Below are 18,855 nucleotides of genomic sequence, written 5' to 3'. Positions count from 1 at the left end.
GCTTTCCTTGGATAACAATAAGATGGACCATGAGCTTAGCCTCAGAGAGTGGGAACTTAGAGCCATACAACTAGGGTCCCATTGAAGCAATTGTGGCAGCCGCCCAAGGTGTCCAGTAGTAAGAATAGAAGTTGAATCTCAAAGGATATGTTCCAAGATTACGAGGTGGGTATGACTTTGATAAGTGATTGGCAGCCTATGAGGTGCTGTGAATGAGCACATCGTCCCCAAGGAAAAATGGTGCTTATGCAGGTACATGCCCCCTGTGCGGACACTCACCCTCTTAACACTCGACGTGGGTGACCAGACTAGCTACCCTGCCATGAAAACAGTGTTAGTCAACAAGTTTGGACTGATCTGGGAAAAATGCCTCAAACTGTTTAGAGCCAGAATTTGGTTGACTTTTTAGACAATGCGAGTAAGGCACTGAAGGATTGGGTTTTGGACAGTAAGGTCAAGGACTAAGAGGGATTTCACAATGTAGTCCTGAGGGAGCACTTCCTTGAGATCTGTTTCACCGACCTGTGCCAAACCTAGTTGACAGCAAGCTGGTAGTTTGCCGGAAGCTTGCAGAGGCAGCAGACCTCTGGGCCAGCACCAGCGTGTCTAAGGAGATAGTTGCAGGGGACTTCCAATAAGGGGGCCAGTGTCTCACCCAAAGAAAGAAGGGGTGACAAAAATAGGGAGTGTTCTGCTTGCCCTTGGAAACACTCGCCGGGAAAAGGGCCAAACCGAGTTCCAGTCCGGTCCCCCAAAGAAAATTGCTTGGACCAGAGTCTGCTGACACTGAATACCCCTAAGTGCTATTAATGTTATGGGCACTACAAAGGAGATCCCGAGTGCCAAAAAAGGCTCCAAGGGTGGCAAGCATAGCCATGGTGGGGTGTGGGGTGGCTCTGGATAACAGATGGGACTTTAGTGGTATTTCCCTAGTGTTCCTGGGAGACAGTGAGATGGTTCCCCCAATCCAAGTACCTGAGAATACAGCAAAGTGTAGGCAATGGGTCACCATCAATGGGCAGAGGGTAGAGGCTCTAAGGGATATAGGGACCAATATGACTATGGATATAGGGGCCAATATGACTATGGTAAGTAGTCGACTGGTCTTCCCCAGAGCAGGTAATCCCCTAGGCCACCAACCAGGTGTTGGTGGCTGACAACACAGAGGGTCGTTTCCCCATGGACCAGGTGTGGTTTGGGTGGGTGGATGTTGAGCCTGTTGAAGGTCACCTCTGCCCTGTCATGGCTTGTCTGTTGGGTAATGACATGGAGCACACTATCTGGAAGGAAATGGTGCTCCAGGCTCATGTGAAGCTGTTGGGGTTACCCAACTGGATCTGTGTTACCACACAGTCCATGGCTACCCGAGACAGGAGCCAGAATGGGCTGGAGCCTGGAACAATGGCCCAGCCCCCGCTGCTAAGAAGGGGAGAGGACGAGGATGGGAGAGGTCCACCTCAAAATGTACCTCAGGTAAAATGACTGGGGAGCTGGCTGATGCCACCCCGGAGTCCACTGAAGAGGGCATTACTTTCCTTGGTGTCCTATCTGAGCTTAACTGTTTTATAAAAGTGATTATTTTCTAGTGTGGGATGCAAAGCCTTCATGCTTGTGCATTGATTCTTTCATCAGAGCTCTTCATTGGGTTTCTGTAAGGACACCTTTTCTTTTTCTCATTATTCCAACTTAATTTAAGAACAGGGAATGTTCCTTTATAGAGCATGTGTGATGTATTATTGTCATATTAACTGTGATTCTAACAAAAATGTTGTTCTATTTTATAATCAAATATCGCTTGATGTATTATATTAACATTTAATGGTGAAATGTAAGGATTTACATTTAATGAATATAAAGATGAAAGACTAAAAGAATTGAAAATTAAACCCTTTAACTCATACAAATTTCTCTTTGTTGACTGTACTAAAAATATTTAATGATTTCTTGCTATGTTGATGATTGCTCCTCCTTGTCGACAAACAAAGGTCAATATGACCATTGGCTGGGTTATGATTACACCCGAAGATTGTGATGTAGAAAACCCTGCTCCCTCTCTTTCAAACATAGTATCATTGGGATACGCGCAATGGGCATATTTAATTTCCCTGTCCCTATTAAATGGTACAACATATAATGAGGGCCTCTAAATTAAATGCTCCCTGAATAGGTAGTATTGTATAACATGTATCCTGAAGTCTAAGGCTGCCTGCCCTTTTATTGGTAAATGCTGCTCACAACTATGCCTGATTACCCATTGTGCCCTTAGACCGATTGGAGCCAAACCCAGGAGTGGAGAAGATTAGACAATGGGAGAATCCCCCACACAAAGCCTGGCATTGGGTACAAAGTGGCACCCTGAGAAGCTCTTGTCAGAACACTCCTGTGGACACGTTCAAGTGTGATCTTGCATGACTCACCTGCTCAATAATTGAAAAACCTTGAATTGTATTTGAAACAAAATCCCTTGTAGACTACTTTTACTCTGTACAGTTTATTGCCCAAGCCTACAAGGGTTGATTGGGTTTCCCATATCTTTTAACGTATTGTAAACATGACGCATCAATGGTGGAGCAAGTTTTTTTTTCCTGGCACAAGGAAACTGACGCATCTCTGCTCTAACGCAGATGCAGCAGTTTCTTGTAAATCTGCCCCAATATCTGTAGCTTTACGGGGCTCAAGGCAGTGACTAGGCAAGACCTCAAGAATCAGAAGCAAATCCCACATGCTTACATGAGGACTGGGAAGATGATGAGGAAAGAATACAATGTGAAGGATCTTTCTCACTAGCAACTATCCCTCAGACATGCCTCTCATGGATACCTAATTATCTAAACAATGTCCACTTCCAAAACATTTTGCTAATGAAATTTTAAAAAAAACCTTCCTCTGGAAAACGCAGCACTACTGAAGGAGAAGAAGAGATGGGATTTATTTCCATGGAAGAGAATCCACCCTGAAAAACATGCCAGTACTTAATGTAGTAGCTCAATCTGAACATACAAGGACTGCTGAACCACCTAAACTACAATTACTATTTTTCTTCCATCCAGCCACTATAGTTTCTCCATCTCTTAAGGAATGGGAACCAATGAGACAAAGGCATTGAGGCCTTACTCCTATGGCCAAATGGGTGTCTGTTCCCCAAGGTCCAGGATCCAGGTACTTAGTGTAGAATAGAATAATCAATAAATCATCTAGAGTAGTGAAAAGGCTGATGAGAATTCTCTCCTATTGTGTAATCGATAGAATGAGTGATTATAAACGTTGCATTGTTCATTTTTAGAATTTTGAGTCACCACGTTTATCAAGAGCATTCAATCATTGATGTCGGCTCTCCTCACTCTCATGAATATAAATTTGACAGGTACGTCATGGAGTAGACTATAGATGTACCAGTACAGACATCTTTGAACTGCAGTTTAATTATTATTTTTCAAAATTTGTCTTTTGATCCAAGTGACAGAAATGCGATCCTGATTGCCATCTTGCAACCCAGGTTACACATAGTTTTTTCCGCATCTACCTCTACTTCAAGAGAAGTAAGCATTCATATATTCCCCGGCTTAAGGGTGATGGTGGCGATCTATTTATTTAGTTGTTCACATCTGGGTTCTGCACAAATGTGATTAGTGTCACTATACGATAAAGTGATGTTCCATTGTAAATAAGGTCATAATGCACATCTATCTTTTTTCTGCACACGTTTTCCTTTGTAACCATTTTTATTGTGAAATTTGACATGTTGTAAAATTATGTCTAAAATTGATTACATATTGTATCACATTCATATAGGGGTTTCTCCTGCAAAAAATCTATTGTCCTGATGATGGTCTTATAGACTAAAGCTGGATAGACCGAAACGTCGACTCCCCCATCAACTTCCAAGAAACTTAGTGTCTGAAGAGTAACGTTCATCCATTTTTGGTTTATGGTTGCTCTCTTTTCATTTTTGAAGTTGATGTTTGTTATGAATTGTTTGTTTAATTGATTTATACATATTTTCATGAAATTCTTTGCTGTTGATTTTTTTTCTGATGTATCCCCTTGATTCAATTTCTGATTTATAAACTATTTTGATACAAATAGGATTTTCCGTGTGCTTTTTACTTGCTTTTTACTTACATTAACTGTTGTTGTCCTGTGGACACGTTCGAGTGTGATCTTGCATGCCGCACCTGCTCAATTTAATTGAAAAACCTTGAATTGCATTAGAAACAAAATCCCTTGTAGACTACTTTTACTCTGTATAGTGTTTACAATACGGCACACCCTGGCGCAAGAAGTGACAGATGTGTCAGTAATTCCGACTCCTCTGTTGGTGCAAAAGTAACGCATTGCTGGAGTTGTGTCGCAAGCATGACGCAACTCTAGCAATGCATGGGGAGGCCTTTACTTAATACACTGCGTCACTCCTTATGCCTGCTCCAAGCAGGCGTAAGGTTTTGACACAGTGGCACCCTAGAAGTGGCACAGTTAAATCTTGTAGATTTTACTGCATCACTTCTACGAGGCTTTCCTGCGTGGGAATGCCCACCCTGGTGCAGATATAATGTGATGCAGGGATTTACAACCTGACGCATCTCCCTAGATGTGTCAAGTTGTAAATGGGCTGCTACGTGGCACATTGTTTGCGCCACCGCTGCATCACAAAAAGTGATGCAACTGTGGCGCAAAAGTCTCGCAAGGGGCTTGTAAATCTGTCCGATTATGATTCCTGACTATGAAAGTTATGTTCACAACGTCCATAACTTATGGAATAATACTGGGAGAAGTTGCTTTGTTTTTATGTAGGGAAACTTTTCAATCATCTTGCCTGATTCTTTGATTTGTGATCTGATTTGATCCTTAGTTTCAGTCTCCTTCTTCACCTCAAAAGTCTCATTAAAATGTGCTTTACTGCTATGCTAGCTGCTACCACATTGCACACTCTGTGCTCTCTTTTTACAGTTAAATGAATGTTTGCTGCTAAGGGGGCAGCAGGAGAGGATGGAATGTAGAAATCACCCTCAGCAAGTGTATTAACCCTAGCTTTTCACTTGTGTATTCAATAGCACAGGTTTCTGTTCCAGAAATTTTTGACGGGAGAGACAAAACAGGAAAGTTGACATCCATAGTGGACGAATCAGAGGTATACTTGAGAGACATCTGTACCCTAATAACTTGGTGAGGGCCTCACTGACTGACGACACTCGCTCCTTAATGTTTTGGGATTAGGGTTTTCAGTGCAATAGAGAGCTGAGTTTTGTTATTGGTTCTCCTTAAGAAATTGACTACCAAGGGTTGCCTAATTTGTAAGTGCTATCAACCTGTTCTATCGTTGATGCAGTCAACCTGTTATGGTTTTCGTAACTTGGACCTTGAATGATAAAGTGCATGTGACCTTTTGGATTTCCCAGTAGACTGCTGGCTCCAGCCAGAATAGAGCACTGGATAAGCATTTCTAAACAAGCATTTGTAATGCAATCAGTCGCCTTTAGTTTCTTATATGTATTTAGCTATGCAGCACATTAGCCTGGGGGCTAAAACATCTACTGTTCTTTAACATAGAAGGAAAGTAAGCACCAAACTGTGTGACACGGCAGGTATGGGAACACATGGAAATATTGCTTTTCAGCTGGAAATGGTATAGTCCAAAGATCTGTTTTTAATATGAAATCAGGGCTTTCGTTGGTCATATCACTGAAAATACAAGATTTGAAACAAATATTATTGTCTACGGGTCTTTGTGGAAGACAATTTCTATGGACTGGAATCTAGATAATGCTAAAGTGATTTTGGTATTTTACTGACCTTTGCTGGTCGTTTTCTATCAAGAAAGTTGAATGGAGGCAGTTGCCAGAAAAAAAAGTCCCTTAGCGGAAGCAGACAAGTCCTAGGGCTGATCTCCAGAGCCCACAGAGTACATACACATATAAGTATACAAATAATAAGTATATACTAAAGTATATACAAGAGGTCTTGAATGCTCAACCTAAAAAGCAGTGAGATTACAGCAGATATGTCATCATGAAAGGGTGGCTGTACTTGAACAGTAAATAGAAGTAAATCTCCAATGACGACGTTGAGTAAATAGAAATAGGGAACAAGGATGGCAGCCATCTTGAATAGGTCTTTAGCTATCCTTCAATGGAAATAGAAATAGGGTGCATTCCTCCTATGTGGTTGGCAGCCCTCTTGGAGTGGTTAGGGCTATTCAATTTCCGTACTGCGCTATGAGCAACCACATTCCACAATAAGACCAATCTCAGATGAATACACCCGCTTTTAGGAATCCAGACAATTATGGAAACAGGTCTGCCCGGATGAGATACTAGACAACTAAGTAAGACTAAAACAGATATATGCATCAAGCAACAACACTGACAGGCACGTTGGAATAGCTCCTACTCAAGGAAGAATCAGTTGTCAGTGTATATCCCACATCACAGAACACTAATAATTGTGGAAACATATAATTGAAGATATCGGTATATTGTACCTCCCATCACAAAACATATACATTACGGAGGACTCAAGTGTATAAAGTCTGTAATTATTACTAATAATAATGACAGAGACCTATCTGAAAAAGTAAGGAATGAACTCTTATACAATCTTATACCCGCCTAATCTCTCCAAAAACGCCACCAAGTCCTTTAAATGCAACGTACTTAGGAAAAACCCAGAAACCCTAATCTCATACCCCTCCTTCAACATAGAAAAGGCACCATCATTAACAACCTAATATTTTACACTACTAAAATGGCTAAATGGCGGAACACCCTAAATAACGTGCTGAAGGTACAGGATGTAAGAAACATTCCTTACGGCATTAAGATGCTAACATCACCCTCTCGAAAACTAGGAGCTACTCTGAATATAACATGCTACAAGACCGGCACGATTCTCATACAAGCTGCCAACAAAGACTTGGAACGTTTCGACTAATATTTTGCATCCTTAAAAGAACACGTTCTTAAACGCCCTCTCTCAATAAAACTGCCAAACAATAAAACGCAAGCCATCACCCAGCACAGGATTCAATCTGCCAAGATAGAAAACAACACCACTATAGAGCCGCAACAATCAAAAATGGTACCCAGAAGATCCGTAGCTAAGAACAACAGCCCACATTTACCTAAATCCAACTTATCCCCTACTAACCACAGAGCCCATAGCTCTGAAGCAAGCCCTAATACAGGTCCGACCCCTATATGGGAACATTTTGTTTGGATGGAATCAGCAAGCACTGACCAGGATAACCAAATATGTACTCTTAGGACAGGATCTAATTACTCGAAACATCAACAGGATATAAGAAAATACGCATAGGTACACCTAACAGGAGCTCAATTCTTCAAGAGACGACCTATCCCAACATACCAACAGAGTCACCAAATACTACCTCTGGTCTCTCAACAACCTGGCATGGAATCTGATAACCCTAGTTCTCTTCAGCCCAGTACAGAGTATGAGGATAATCTCAGCTCCCAATCGAGCAACACTTTCAAAGTCATGCAACTAGCTATCAGGGATATGAAGAACCTACTTATCCTATCAGAATTTTTTTTTTTTTTTTAAACTGGAGCGCCTACAAAAATCCATTCACGATACCCACAATAAAATAAAATCTATCCCAATGGCAGTGACAGACTATCCCACTCTTGCTATCAACTCTGATATCTGACAGACATTGAGCTACAAACCCTTGTGCTATCATATGAACCTTCCTCCAATCCTCCCACTAAGTTAGACAAACATCTCATTCAGTCAGTCCCAATTAACGCAAGCAGAACGGCAAAGACTAACCTTAGAAGGTCAAACTTCAATAACCTAAAGAATGTGGTACTAATCCCCGAAAAGCAAGAATCACCACTCATCAAACTACAAAAACCTATACAAAAATAGTGAGAAAGAGGATTGAGGCAATTCGCAGAACCAAGCAAGTAATGCTGGTGCAGGAAAACCTAGGAGTGCACCCCTCTCCACTCCTTATTTGGAAAACCCGAAGTTATAACAGCAAGAAAGATTGGAATTCCGCATAAAAAAAATCAATACATTCAAAGAATATTTAGACCGAAGTTATTATTGATAATCTAATGAAATTCTTCAATTCTATGAGCCCGTTTTTTCTAATAAAAGTAATTCTTTATTGAAGAAGATGAATGAATCAAGCAGATAAAATTCAATATTCACAATCCAATTAGCCGACGCGATTTGTCCCTGCAAGGGACTTCTTCAAAGCTCTAGAATTAGATCAGGATATATGTTCACACTCAAAGTTACTCTGTCAGCAAATGATTCTTGTGACAAGAGGATAACATTTCTGTATAGTTACCCAAGAAAAAGGCACGGTAGCCGAAGACCAGCGTCACAGCGTCTGCCACAAATGCGTCAGAGTAACTTTGAGTGTGAACATATATCCTGATCTAATTCTAGAGCCTTGAAGAAGTTCCTTGCAGGGACGAAACGCGTCAGCTAATTGGATTGTGAATATTGAATTTTATCTGCTTGATTTATTCATCTTCTTCTTCAATGAAGAATTACTTTTAAAAGAAAACAAGAGCACTTGGACTTGAAGAATATCTTCAGATTATCAATAAAACCTTTGTTCTAAATATTCTTTGAATGTATTGATTTTTTCTGTGTGCAGAATTCCAATCTTTCTTGCTGTTAAAACCACAAAAATCTATATCGTGTCTACTACTCAACTGTCGATCAGCAAAGAAACATGCCGCGGACATAGCCAACCTCATCTTAAACCCTGAAATAGACGTAACTATTCTAACAGAATCATGGCTCTCTGACTCATCCTCCCCATACCTAGTTCTATTAGTCCACCCAAACTATTGAATCGTGAGACAAGACAAACCAAACAAAAAGGGCGGAGGCATAACCTGTATACATAGATCCCATATAACCATTATAAAAGTGCAAACTGACCCCTTAGAGTCTTGTGAATATCTCGGTCTGTTATTAAGATCCTCAGATAATCAAACTTGCAAACTTTGCACATCTTACCACCCTCCTTGTAAAAACACCCTGTTCATACACCAGCTGATAGAAATTATCACAGCAAACTCTACTCCACATTCTAATGATATTTTTCTAGGAGACGTCAATCTGCACTGGGAGGATCATACCGACAATCCGATCAATCTACTCAAGAGCAATCGCTGGTTCAAGAAAGCCACCTACCAACCAACGCATTCTAAAGGCTCCACCTTAGACTGGATCATCTCGAAAGGAAAAGCTGTCGACAAAATCGAGATCACCCCCTGCGACTGGTCTGATCGTCACATCATTACCTTCCAAATATTCCACATAAAAAAGAAAACCTCATCACAACCAATAAAACCCAGAAAATAGATTTGCGACACCAGAGGGCGCAATATGGAAAGTCTTGCAGCACGCTGTGAGGAAGAATTGCAAATAACCTACTAAACGTCAGTGACCTCACAGAATACAACAACAATACAATGACGAGCATAATAGAGGACATAGCCCCTTGAAAACTCAAAAAGATCCCTGACAAATACAAAAACCCCTGGTTTCATGGATCCCTCTACGAAGAAAGATGATCACTCAGACTCACAGAGCGGAAATGGCAACAACACGCTTCCTCACCACACTTAACACTACTAAGACAGGCTAGAAAGTCTACAATAAAAGCATCCTAAATTTTAAAAAAGACTTAATTAGGAAAGAACTGGATAATGCAAAAAATAGACAGAGGAAACTCTTCCAAATACTAAAAGATCAATCCAATAAAACCGCCAAATATGCACCAACAGCTACAATATTAAACATAAGCATCGAAGAATTTTCCTCCTTCATTACAGCCAAAGCCATATCCATGGAGAGGGAGCTAAAAAAGGAAGCGGATAGCCCTTCAATCAATACGAACACCCCAGCCAAATCTTATTCTCAACCAGTGCTGGAAAAATCTAAAAATAATGCGTTATGATCAGAATTCAAGCCTGTCTCTGAAACAGATATTGCAAAGAATATCGCGACCATACAACCAAACAATCACTTCAACAATTCTCTACCTGCAAAGTGCTGGTCTACAATAAACCATCTGCTCATCCCCTCGTGGACAAAAATTATTAACAGTTCGCTATCGCAAGGCTCAATAACGGACTGCCTTAAAATAGGGCAAGTCACTCCAATTAAAAAAAAAAAAACTGCAGACTTGAACAACTTCAGACCAGTAACAAACATGCCCATGCTAGCCAAAGTCCTGGAAAAAGGCGTACAACAACAACTGAGCCAACACGTCACAGACTTCAAACTGCTGAATGACTTCCAATCAGGTTTTGGACCAAAACATAGCACTGAAAAAACAATTCTGCACATAGTGGATGATGCTATACTTGGCCTCGACCGCACCGAAACCTGACTCCTAATCCTGCTTGACCTTTCAGCTGCATTTAACACTGTAAACTATACTAAAATGCTACATCGCCTGAAAAATAGGATGGGCTTCGAGGGTACTGTCCTAAATTGATTCAGCTTGTTCCTAGAAAACAGATCGCAAAAATTCATAGTAAACCAAACTTAACTTGCTTCATTCAGGAATTTTATTGGGGTACCACAGGGCTCAACACTATCCCCTGCTCTATTCAACTTGTACGTAGTGCAACTCACTGATATCTTACAGCAAGCAAACATCTCCTTCCACATGTACACTGACAATACACAGCTAAACATAAAGATCACATGGACAGAAGAGATCGGTATCATGAACCAAGCTTTAAAGAAAACTGTCCTTTGGCTAACCAGTAATCATCTCAAGCTTAACCCACATAAAACTGAATTCCTCTTGATTTCCCCCCAGAAAAGCACCATGAATTTCATGGAGTGGACCAAACTAATCATGGCACTAAACTGCATCCCGAAGATTGTAGACTCATCCAAATCCTTGGGCATTTTGTTAGAAAAACACCTGAACATGCTTGCACATATCCACACAATAGTAAAAAACACCTGCTTCCATCTAAGCTACCTCAGACAATTGAAACCTTTCATAAACAACGCACACCTTAAAATTGAAGTCCAGGCAATAGTCATATCAAGGATCGAGTACGGTTGCACAACACTAGCCGGTCTTCCTAAGATCTCAACAGCCCCACTAAAATCTTGTCTCAATGTGGCTACAAGACTTTAAACTGGATCCAGAAAATTCGACCACATCACCTCTCATCTAAAAGCGTTCAAATGGCTGCCCTACGAAGCAAGAATACAGCTACAAATGGCATGTATCACTCACAAAGCGAAACTTTACAATACACCGAGGTACCAAGCTCAGAAAATCACTCTATCAGGAGGTTGTCGGGTTTCCCCGAGTCATGGAGATCTATTGCTAAAACCGGCCCTCTTCCGAAAGAAAAAACTTATGATCAAGCTTTCTCTGGCGCAGCACCAAGAATTTGGAATGCTCTCCCCCCTAACATTAGAAATGTTTCGTCCGTCGCGGCTTTTAAAAGCGTAGCCAAAATGAGCAATTTCCTGCCATAACTCCAGCGGGCCGGTCATTATCAGAGGACCCGCTTGTTTAACACAGACACTATCACACATCGACCAATAAAGTCATTTCGATCTCGATTTTGTGAATTTGTATGTCATGCACAAATGGTCTCTATAACAATTCAATGTACAACTAATTTATGACCTCGTAACATAACTTTTGCTAGTAACTTACTGTATAATGATTAGGTTTACTGAAACTGCAAGGTGTTCGTGTTATGATAAGTGGATAATATTATTTGAATGTAAAGCGCTCTGATACCCTATTAGGGTCACGTTTGTGCTACATAAAACACCCAAAATAAAATTAAAAGAAAACATTATAAGGATAGACTGTATGGAGAAATAGCAGGATTGGTTATATAAAGACTACTCACGATCAACCTCTTTTTAGCCTTTCAACAGGGCAATTTCTTTACCTCTTTCCTCAATTCTTAGCTCGTATGAATAACTTTGTTTGCTCAAACTTCTTTCTTGTGTGACTCATAGACAACACTTTCTCTTATCGAGCTATAATTGGAGCCAAACTGCTCTGACCTTCAGTAAATATTCGAAAAATACTGTTTGAGTCACGATGTGTTGTTTTCAAATGAAAATATGAATTATTCCCTATGTAGTCTGTTGGAGAAAAATATCTCTATATTCGGTGGCGACAATGCACGCTATGGACACAGTTTTAGAAAAACATAACGCATACTTCATTGTGCACTGTTGTGATTATTTCATTTTGATGTTGTACCTTTTCTCTTTCAATTGCTCTCGATCGATTTTAACCATGTGAGCCAGACATTTTACCATCAACATCACAGCCATCTTTGTAATATGTTACCTTTCAAAATATATTTGTCTTAACATATGTGCGATAGCATTTAAATATTTGTGATATAAGTGTCAGGCGTAACACAACATTTGAATAGGACATCATTTAAAATAACAAAACAAAAAATCTTTACCTGGTCCCATCACTTGAATCCATGTATGTGTCTCTTAAAAGGGCCAGCAGCTGCGTGACATCACTTTCAAGTAAAGAAGGTGGCGGGAAAAGCTCGACAAGTTGATTCAGCATGTCATCGGTGCTGTTGGTGGGTAAGGGGGCATTGTCCAGGCTATTGTTTGCAAATAATAATGCCTCTGCGAAAAAGCTGTCTAAAACGTTAAACCGAGACATGTGTTGGGTAAAAGGGACTGATATATTCATTCCATGGAACCCAGTTCCTTGTGAGTGGGAGTGAAAGACATGCCAAAAGAGCTTCCTCATGTCAAGAAGATCTGCAGTTTCGCCAGCAGAGGGCATGTCATTGAACAACTGGCTGATGAGCTGAAACATGTTGCTCAGGTCCGTGACAAATTGTTCAGATTCATTTGCTTTTGGACACAGAAGGATTAGAGTTTTTAACAGTGTGGAGTAGTTTGTGTTGGTGTACTCATTTGGCGGGTCATTGGAGACCTCAAAGAAATCTTGAAAGGGTAGTAAAATGTTCTCCATGGATGTGTTATTAAAGTGTTTCAGAACGTTGAAGATAAGCTTGTGGTAATCTTGGTGGTCCGACCTGATAAACTCAATATGTTTTGCTATTTCAGCAAGAAAAGAGGTAACACTGTGACCAGTCATTAATCTATTCAGAGTCTTGTTCATATCAACCCACATGGTTACAAAGTCTTCTGCCACATTTTTGTTTATAAACATACTTGCCAGTAAATTGAGCAAAGCATGTATGTCGCCTCCCTTCGAGGATACAGTCATGAAAGGGTGCATTTTAGCTAGGAGCTTTGGGAGGATGCTCGTACTGTTGTCTCCCATATTGGGCATTGTTTTAAAAACTGAAAAACTGTTATTAAATGAATGTATGTCTGTCTTTTTGTACATGTTCAGGGCATCAAATATCAGGCCTAGGGTTGTATTAGGTGCCAGCCCTGTGGCTTTTGTGTGCTGTAACAATTCGTCAAGTTGTCCTACTGCTTGATTCATTGGAGTGGAAGGACAAATAGATGTGTTGAGCCTAGGTGTCAATTTGGGGATGTTTGAGGACAACTTCCCCCAAAACTGAGAAATCTCATTCATGTGGCTGCAATTGATGTGGTTAATTTCTGACAGATGTGAAAGAATCAGGCTCCATTCTTCAAACTGACGAAAGAAACATATTCCATTGTCAGTGAGCTCCCTTAGGAAGGAATCTTTGGCACATTCGATGTCGTCATTGGGAAGGGCCAACGCGAGCTGTTGCATCAAATCTGTGAGCCTCAGGTGCTCTGAGGAAAGATTCATCGCCTTTGCATTACAGGTTCTGACAGTAGCATTACTTAATGATCCTGATGAAACAGATTCCCTTTGATTGCAGTAGAAAGGGGCAAGGAGACACTCAAAGACTGCAGCCGGCTCATCTGGCATCTCCAGAAGGAATGAGAGCACCTGTAAAAAGCTATTCTCTGTGATGGAAGAGTCATGCTCTGTAAATGTAGACATCGGTGTCTCCTGTGTGCGCCAAAATCTATATGAGTCTGTCATCGTTTCGGTGATATTCTTGTTATGCATTCCCTCAAGCAGAGTCATTAAATCATGAAGAGCAGAACCCATGAACAGAAGGTTCCTATAGTTTGACTTTTCAAATAACTGTGACAAGTGTGAGGTTGTGTTCAGGTTCCAGGAGTCCATGGCGTCCAACATCTCCTGCCATTCGCTCATCATGCCCAGTGCAGCATCTTCATCTGATGAGGCCTTAAGGTCATCTAAAAAAGAAGTGAGGTTAATAAAGAGGCGCTGGGGCTCACTCATGTAGGATTTAAAATCTGGTCCTTCGAGAATCTGCAACAGAGTTTGATATTCCTTCTTTCCAAAGAACTCTGAAATGCTTAAAGTGGTCACATTGTTCGGCCAAGCTTTGGCAGAGAGATGGTTCAGTAAACTGTGAATTCCATTTAGTAATTCACTTGATTCATGCACATGGATTTTTAAAATTTTGAAAACACCCTCCGTGATATTTGAAGCTGTGATCGTGTGAGAACCAAATATCATTGGGTCAGATTTAGATATGTACCCAATATATTGTAAATACGTTTGTAAATGCGTTATGATTGTCTCAATGTTTCCATCTGTTTTGTTTAGAAGGGTTGAAATAAGCTGAACTACTTTCATACTCTCTTGCCCTTGAATTGAATGGATTATTGGTGGTATCATACTTGCCAGGCTGCTTAAGTATTCGTGGAGCCCATTCTTTTCAGAAGAATTAACAGGGTATGACAGAGCAGACATATTTAGAGCCATGTAAACTAGATTCAATGAGCCCTCGACCATGCTGTCTGTCCTGTTGGTGTTCATCAAATATGTCAGGAAAGTCAGAAAGTCTTTAGTATGTGAATTGTTTGCAAAAGAATCATGGATGTGACCTAGACTTTCCAAAATGTGCTTGCACTTCTCCCATCCGTTTTCACCATTTAGTGTGGAATTGAAATTTAACAATGGGTTGAAAGCTGCTAGGAAATTTGTCGGTGATTTGTTATTCCAGAAAGCATGGCTTTCTGAAACTGATCTTGAAAATACATTGATGAGTTCAGCACAAAACGGCATGTGTTTATCGAAAGACATGTTTTGTAACAATCCAGTTACCTCCTTCAGTTCCCCAAGAATGGAACTCTCTAGCATATTACTAGGGCGAATTAGAATATTTGACAAGGCATCCGCAAAGGAAAAAAGACTCCCATCTAAAGGTTTGATATGAGAGCTCAGTAGTGTAACATTTTTGAGAATGTGCAATAAAGTATCAGAACTCTTATTGCCTCCTAATATTAAATTCTTCCATCTTGTGATGATATTTTCTATTGTGGCAAAGGCTTTCATTAGGTATTCTGTGTCATTTGAGCTGGTGGCATTGATTGTGATGCTAAGGGTCTTTGTGAGCTCTCCCAGAGCTTCAAAGTCGTTCCAGAGCTCGACATCAGGTTCTTCAGCCAGGTTTGTCAAGAAGTCTTCTGCAAATCTAGCAGTGCTGTTAAATGCCAGTAACGCTGCAGCACATGTACTACTGTTTTCAGTAATGTTCAGTCGCTCTGTAAGATGGCTAAGACCATTGTGGAGGTGTACAATATATTTTAAATCCATTTCTAAAATGTGAGACATTTCTTGCAAGGATTTGGTACCCACCTGGAACCATGTGAGCAAGCAGCCCAGGGACAAAGACCCATTTCCCTCATTCAAGGAGCTTTCTATGTTTTTGAGCACATCTAGCAACTCCTGGGTGACTACATCATGATTGCCTGATGATTTGTTCAATTGTGAGCTCTCAGAATGACCATTTCCAGCACAAGAGAAATTTAACAGACTATCTTGCGAGCTATTAAAAAGTTGATTTAAATTTTGAATTACATCATTCTGTAAGTTGCTTTCAGCAAATAATGTTTTCAGACTCACGAGTGACGGATACACCAGCTGCATTTCCACATCTCCATTTTGTGTGCAATACTGAGCATACCCTTCCAAGAAATTATAGACTGACAGTATCTGTTCACACAGAGATCCATGTCTTAAGTCTTGGAGAACGTTGGTAGCTCCATCCAGAAATTTCAAATTTTGCCTAATGATTGGGACATCAAATTGCCTCATAAGAGATGTTCTTTTTGTAATGTCCTCGAGAATCTCAAATAATGAGCCATTGTGCTTGGTGTTGAACAAGGGATCTCCATTAGGATTGATGGTTGTTAGTATTTCAAGCAACATTATTGCACCTCTTTGCGAGTCATCTGACATGTTATTTTGCAACTCTTTCAGAATTGTTTCCAGTTCTTCAATCTGAATTAAGTTTTCTACATAAGATAGATTTTCTTTAGCAGAGACATTTTTGATAAAATTAACAAGACTTAAAATTGCAGCACCATGCAATTGATCCAATAAGCCAATCTTGCTTAGATCTGTCATGAAAAGTTCACCAAATTTTGCATGATCCAATTCCCCTGCAGACAATCCTTTAATATCTGAATGAAAAGTCTTGAAAAAATGCAAGCTGGTATTAAGCATTTCCTGTTCTTCAGGGGTAGAAAAAGAAACAAAATTTAGCCCCAAGTTCTTTAACATGTCTGATTCTAGATGTCCTTCTGCCACAGGAGTTTGGAATTTAAGGACAAAGTCATTCAAAATTGGGATCATCATCATTTGCCAAAAATGTTCAGCTGTTTGATCTTCAGGCCAGAGGCTTGTAACCAGATAAGCCCTGTCCAGGATATCATCAATAAACTCACTGAAGATTCTAAGGTCATCTGATTTATCATCATTCACACCAGAGAGGCTGTTTATCCCGGCAGTTGCATGATCGAAAATCATGTCTATCAAGGCACGCATCTCCGGGATACTTGAAGGGAAAGAATCATTTGAATGGATCCACTGTTTTACATATTCTGCAAGATTTGAAATTAAGACCACTGCCTCTTCTTGAAAATGTGTGTCTTCCTCCATTTTCACATCCTTCTTAGTAGATGACATGACCCTACATTACAAAGATAAATATACATAAATTAGTTCATCCTAAATGTATTCCCACTGTCAAGACAAAATCTTTCAGATCATATATTATAATTTAAAGTAAATCAGACAATTAATGTGCTGTGCATTGGACATATTTAAAAAAAAATAGAGGGCGAAGCGAACATTAGGCACATTTTTTGTGTGGCTCGGCAAAGAGGACTGTGCATTGTTGACATAGCACTAGTAGCATTACATGATCTAACTTTTCTAATAAGTTGTCTTCTTTCCCTAAAGATAGAATTCATCTTTCATTCTTTGAGTATTTATTCAATGGAAACATCTGCAAAAAACAGCAGGTTATTTGGCAAAAAGAAAGAAGCATTCAATTCAGCCATGCATTTAAAACAATTGTCTTGACTTCTAAACATGGCACTAGGCTGTTTAAAAAGTCACACTACATTGCTAATTTCGGCTCCATCTTGTAAAAATTTCAATTCCATTTAATTTCAGCTCCAAAGTAAGGATCTTGCTAAATATTAATACAGGATTAGGTAGCAGCTCAACAATTATGCAGGGTACATATAGGCTTAAACGGCTCCAACTGGTTTCTCCAATATATGCAGTTAGAGATATTAGGCCTGACTTAGCGTTTGGTGGACGGGTCACTCCATCACAAACTTCACAGATATTATGTCCACTTTTCTACAAGTATCATAGGATATGATGTGCTTGTAGTAAGGCCGACAGTATATCCATCACATTTGTGACAGAGTAACCTGTTTGCCAAACTCAAAGTCAGGCCTTTAAAGCTTGATGTATGAAATTACCATTTGCAAATATAAGTCACAAATTGTGCACCCATTTTTTGCAAGTGGAAAGGAATTTTGTGAGCACAGCTAGGAACTAATAGGTTGGTTCACACAATTCTGAACTCTAGTAAGTCACAATCTGAGCTACCTCGTCAACTTTAATGTGAAGGATTAAGCTGAAACCACAAAGCAGATGTGACTCCCGGTTGATGCCATCCTAAATTGTCATGGCATGGTGTGCAGCAGGGGTTGGGACAGGGGTGGAGAGGTGATGTGGCACCATGAGATTGGCCTGGGGTGCCTTGCTTCTAGAACCTTTCACCTCCTTCTATAAACTCTTCCACAAGAGATAGAGAGGGTTGTTGGTGCTTTTTGCTGCTGGACCCTGGGACTGTGACAGCCATGGACAACTGGATGCAGAAACCTCCTGATGCCCAAAAGAGCCATGGACTCTGCCCTAGTTTACCCAGGGACCAATGGGCCTCTCCAAAGGCCTGTGAGGCTGGCCCTTTTCTGCCCCAAGGACCCGTTGGGAAAAAGATATGGACTTATGCACCCAGACACAAAGAACAGAAGGAAAGCTGGTGCAGTGAGGGAGTGGGCCTAAATCCTACAAAGTATACTGCTTTTTAAGACAGGAAGCTGCATAAACTACTTCTGGTGTATAGAGCTCACCACCAGGAGTAATACAAGCTCAGGAGTGTCTTGCTGGCCAGAAGTTGTGAGTTTGTATCATATATATATATATATGTATATATATATATATACATATATGCCACAAATAGTTCCTGAAGTGAAAAAGAATAGGAGGGACACAGCGGGTAAATCAGGAAAGGATTTATTTCTCATAGGAAGCATTGGCATGACGCGTTTGGGACTGTGCCTTTATCAAATGCCAGCTCCAGCACAGTTCTCCTGCCAGTTCCTTTGAAATAACCCCAGTCGTTCTACCATTGGTAGCCATCCAGGTGGGCTGAGTCAAAGTCACGAACGGACCCGCAGTCGCATCAGCAAACTGCAAGTCCCAGCATGCACCTCTCACGGTATGCCAGGAAAGTTACTCTGATCTTCTCTTTTATATTCCTG

The 18,855-nt window shown here is 40.4% G+C and overlaps 1 protein-coding gene across 1 annotated transcript in view; it reads right to left on the bottom strand.

The window, feature by feature from the left end:
* Window positions 1–18,855, bottom strand: part of ABCA13 (ATP binding cassette subfamily A member 13) — a 2,470,580-nt gene that overhangs the window by 2,275,040 nt on the left and 176,685 nt on the right. Inside the window, exon 8 of the mRNA XM_078686273.1 lies at window positions 12,462–16,982. Within this exon, the coding sequence (XP_078542399.1) occupies window positions 12,462–16,982 (4,521 nt within the window). The remainder of the gene's footprint in view (window positions 1–12,461; window positions 16,983–18,855) is intronic.

The sequence above is a fragment of the Lissotriton helveticus genome, chromosome 4_1 (assembly GCF_964261635.1).
Source record: "Lissotriton helveticus chromosome 4_1, aLisHel1.1, whole genome shotgun sequence".
NCBI lineage: Eukaryota > Metazoa > Chordata > Amphibia > Caudata > Salamandridae > Lissotriton > Lissotriton helveticus.
The sequence above is the reverse complement of the archived record's forward strand: the minus strand, read 5'-3'. Positions and strand labels throughout refer to the sequence as shown.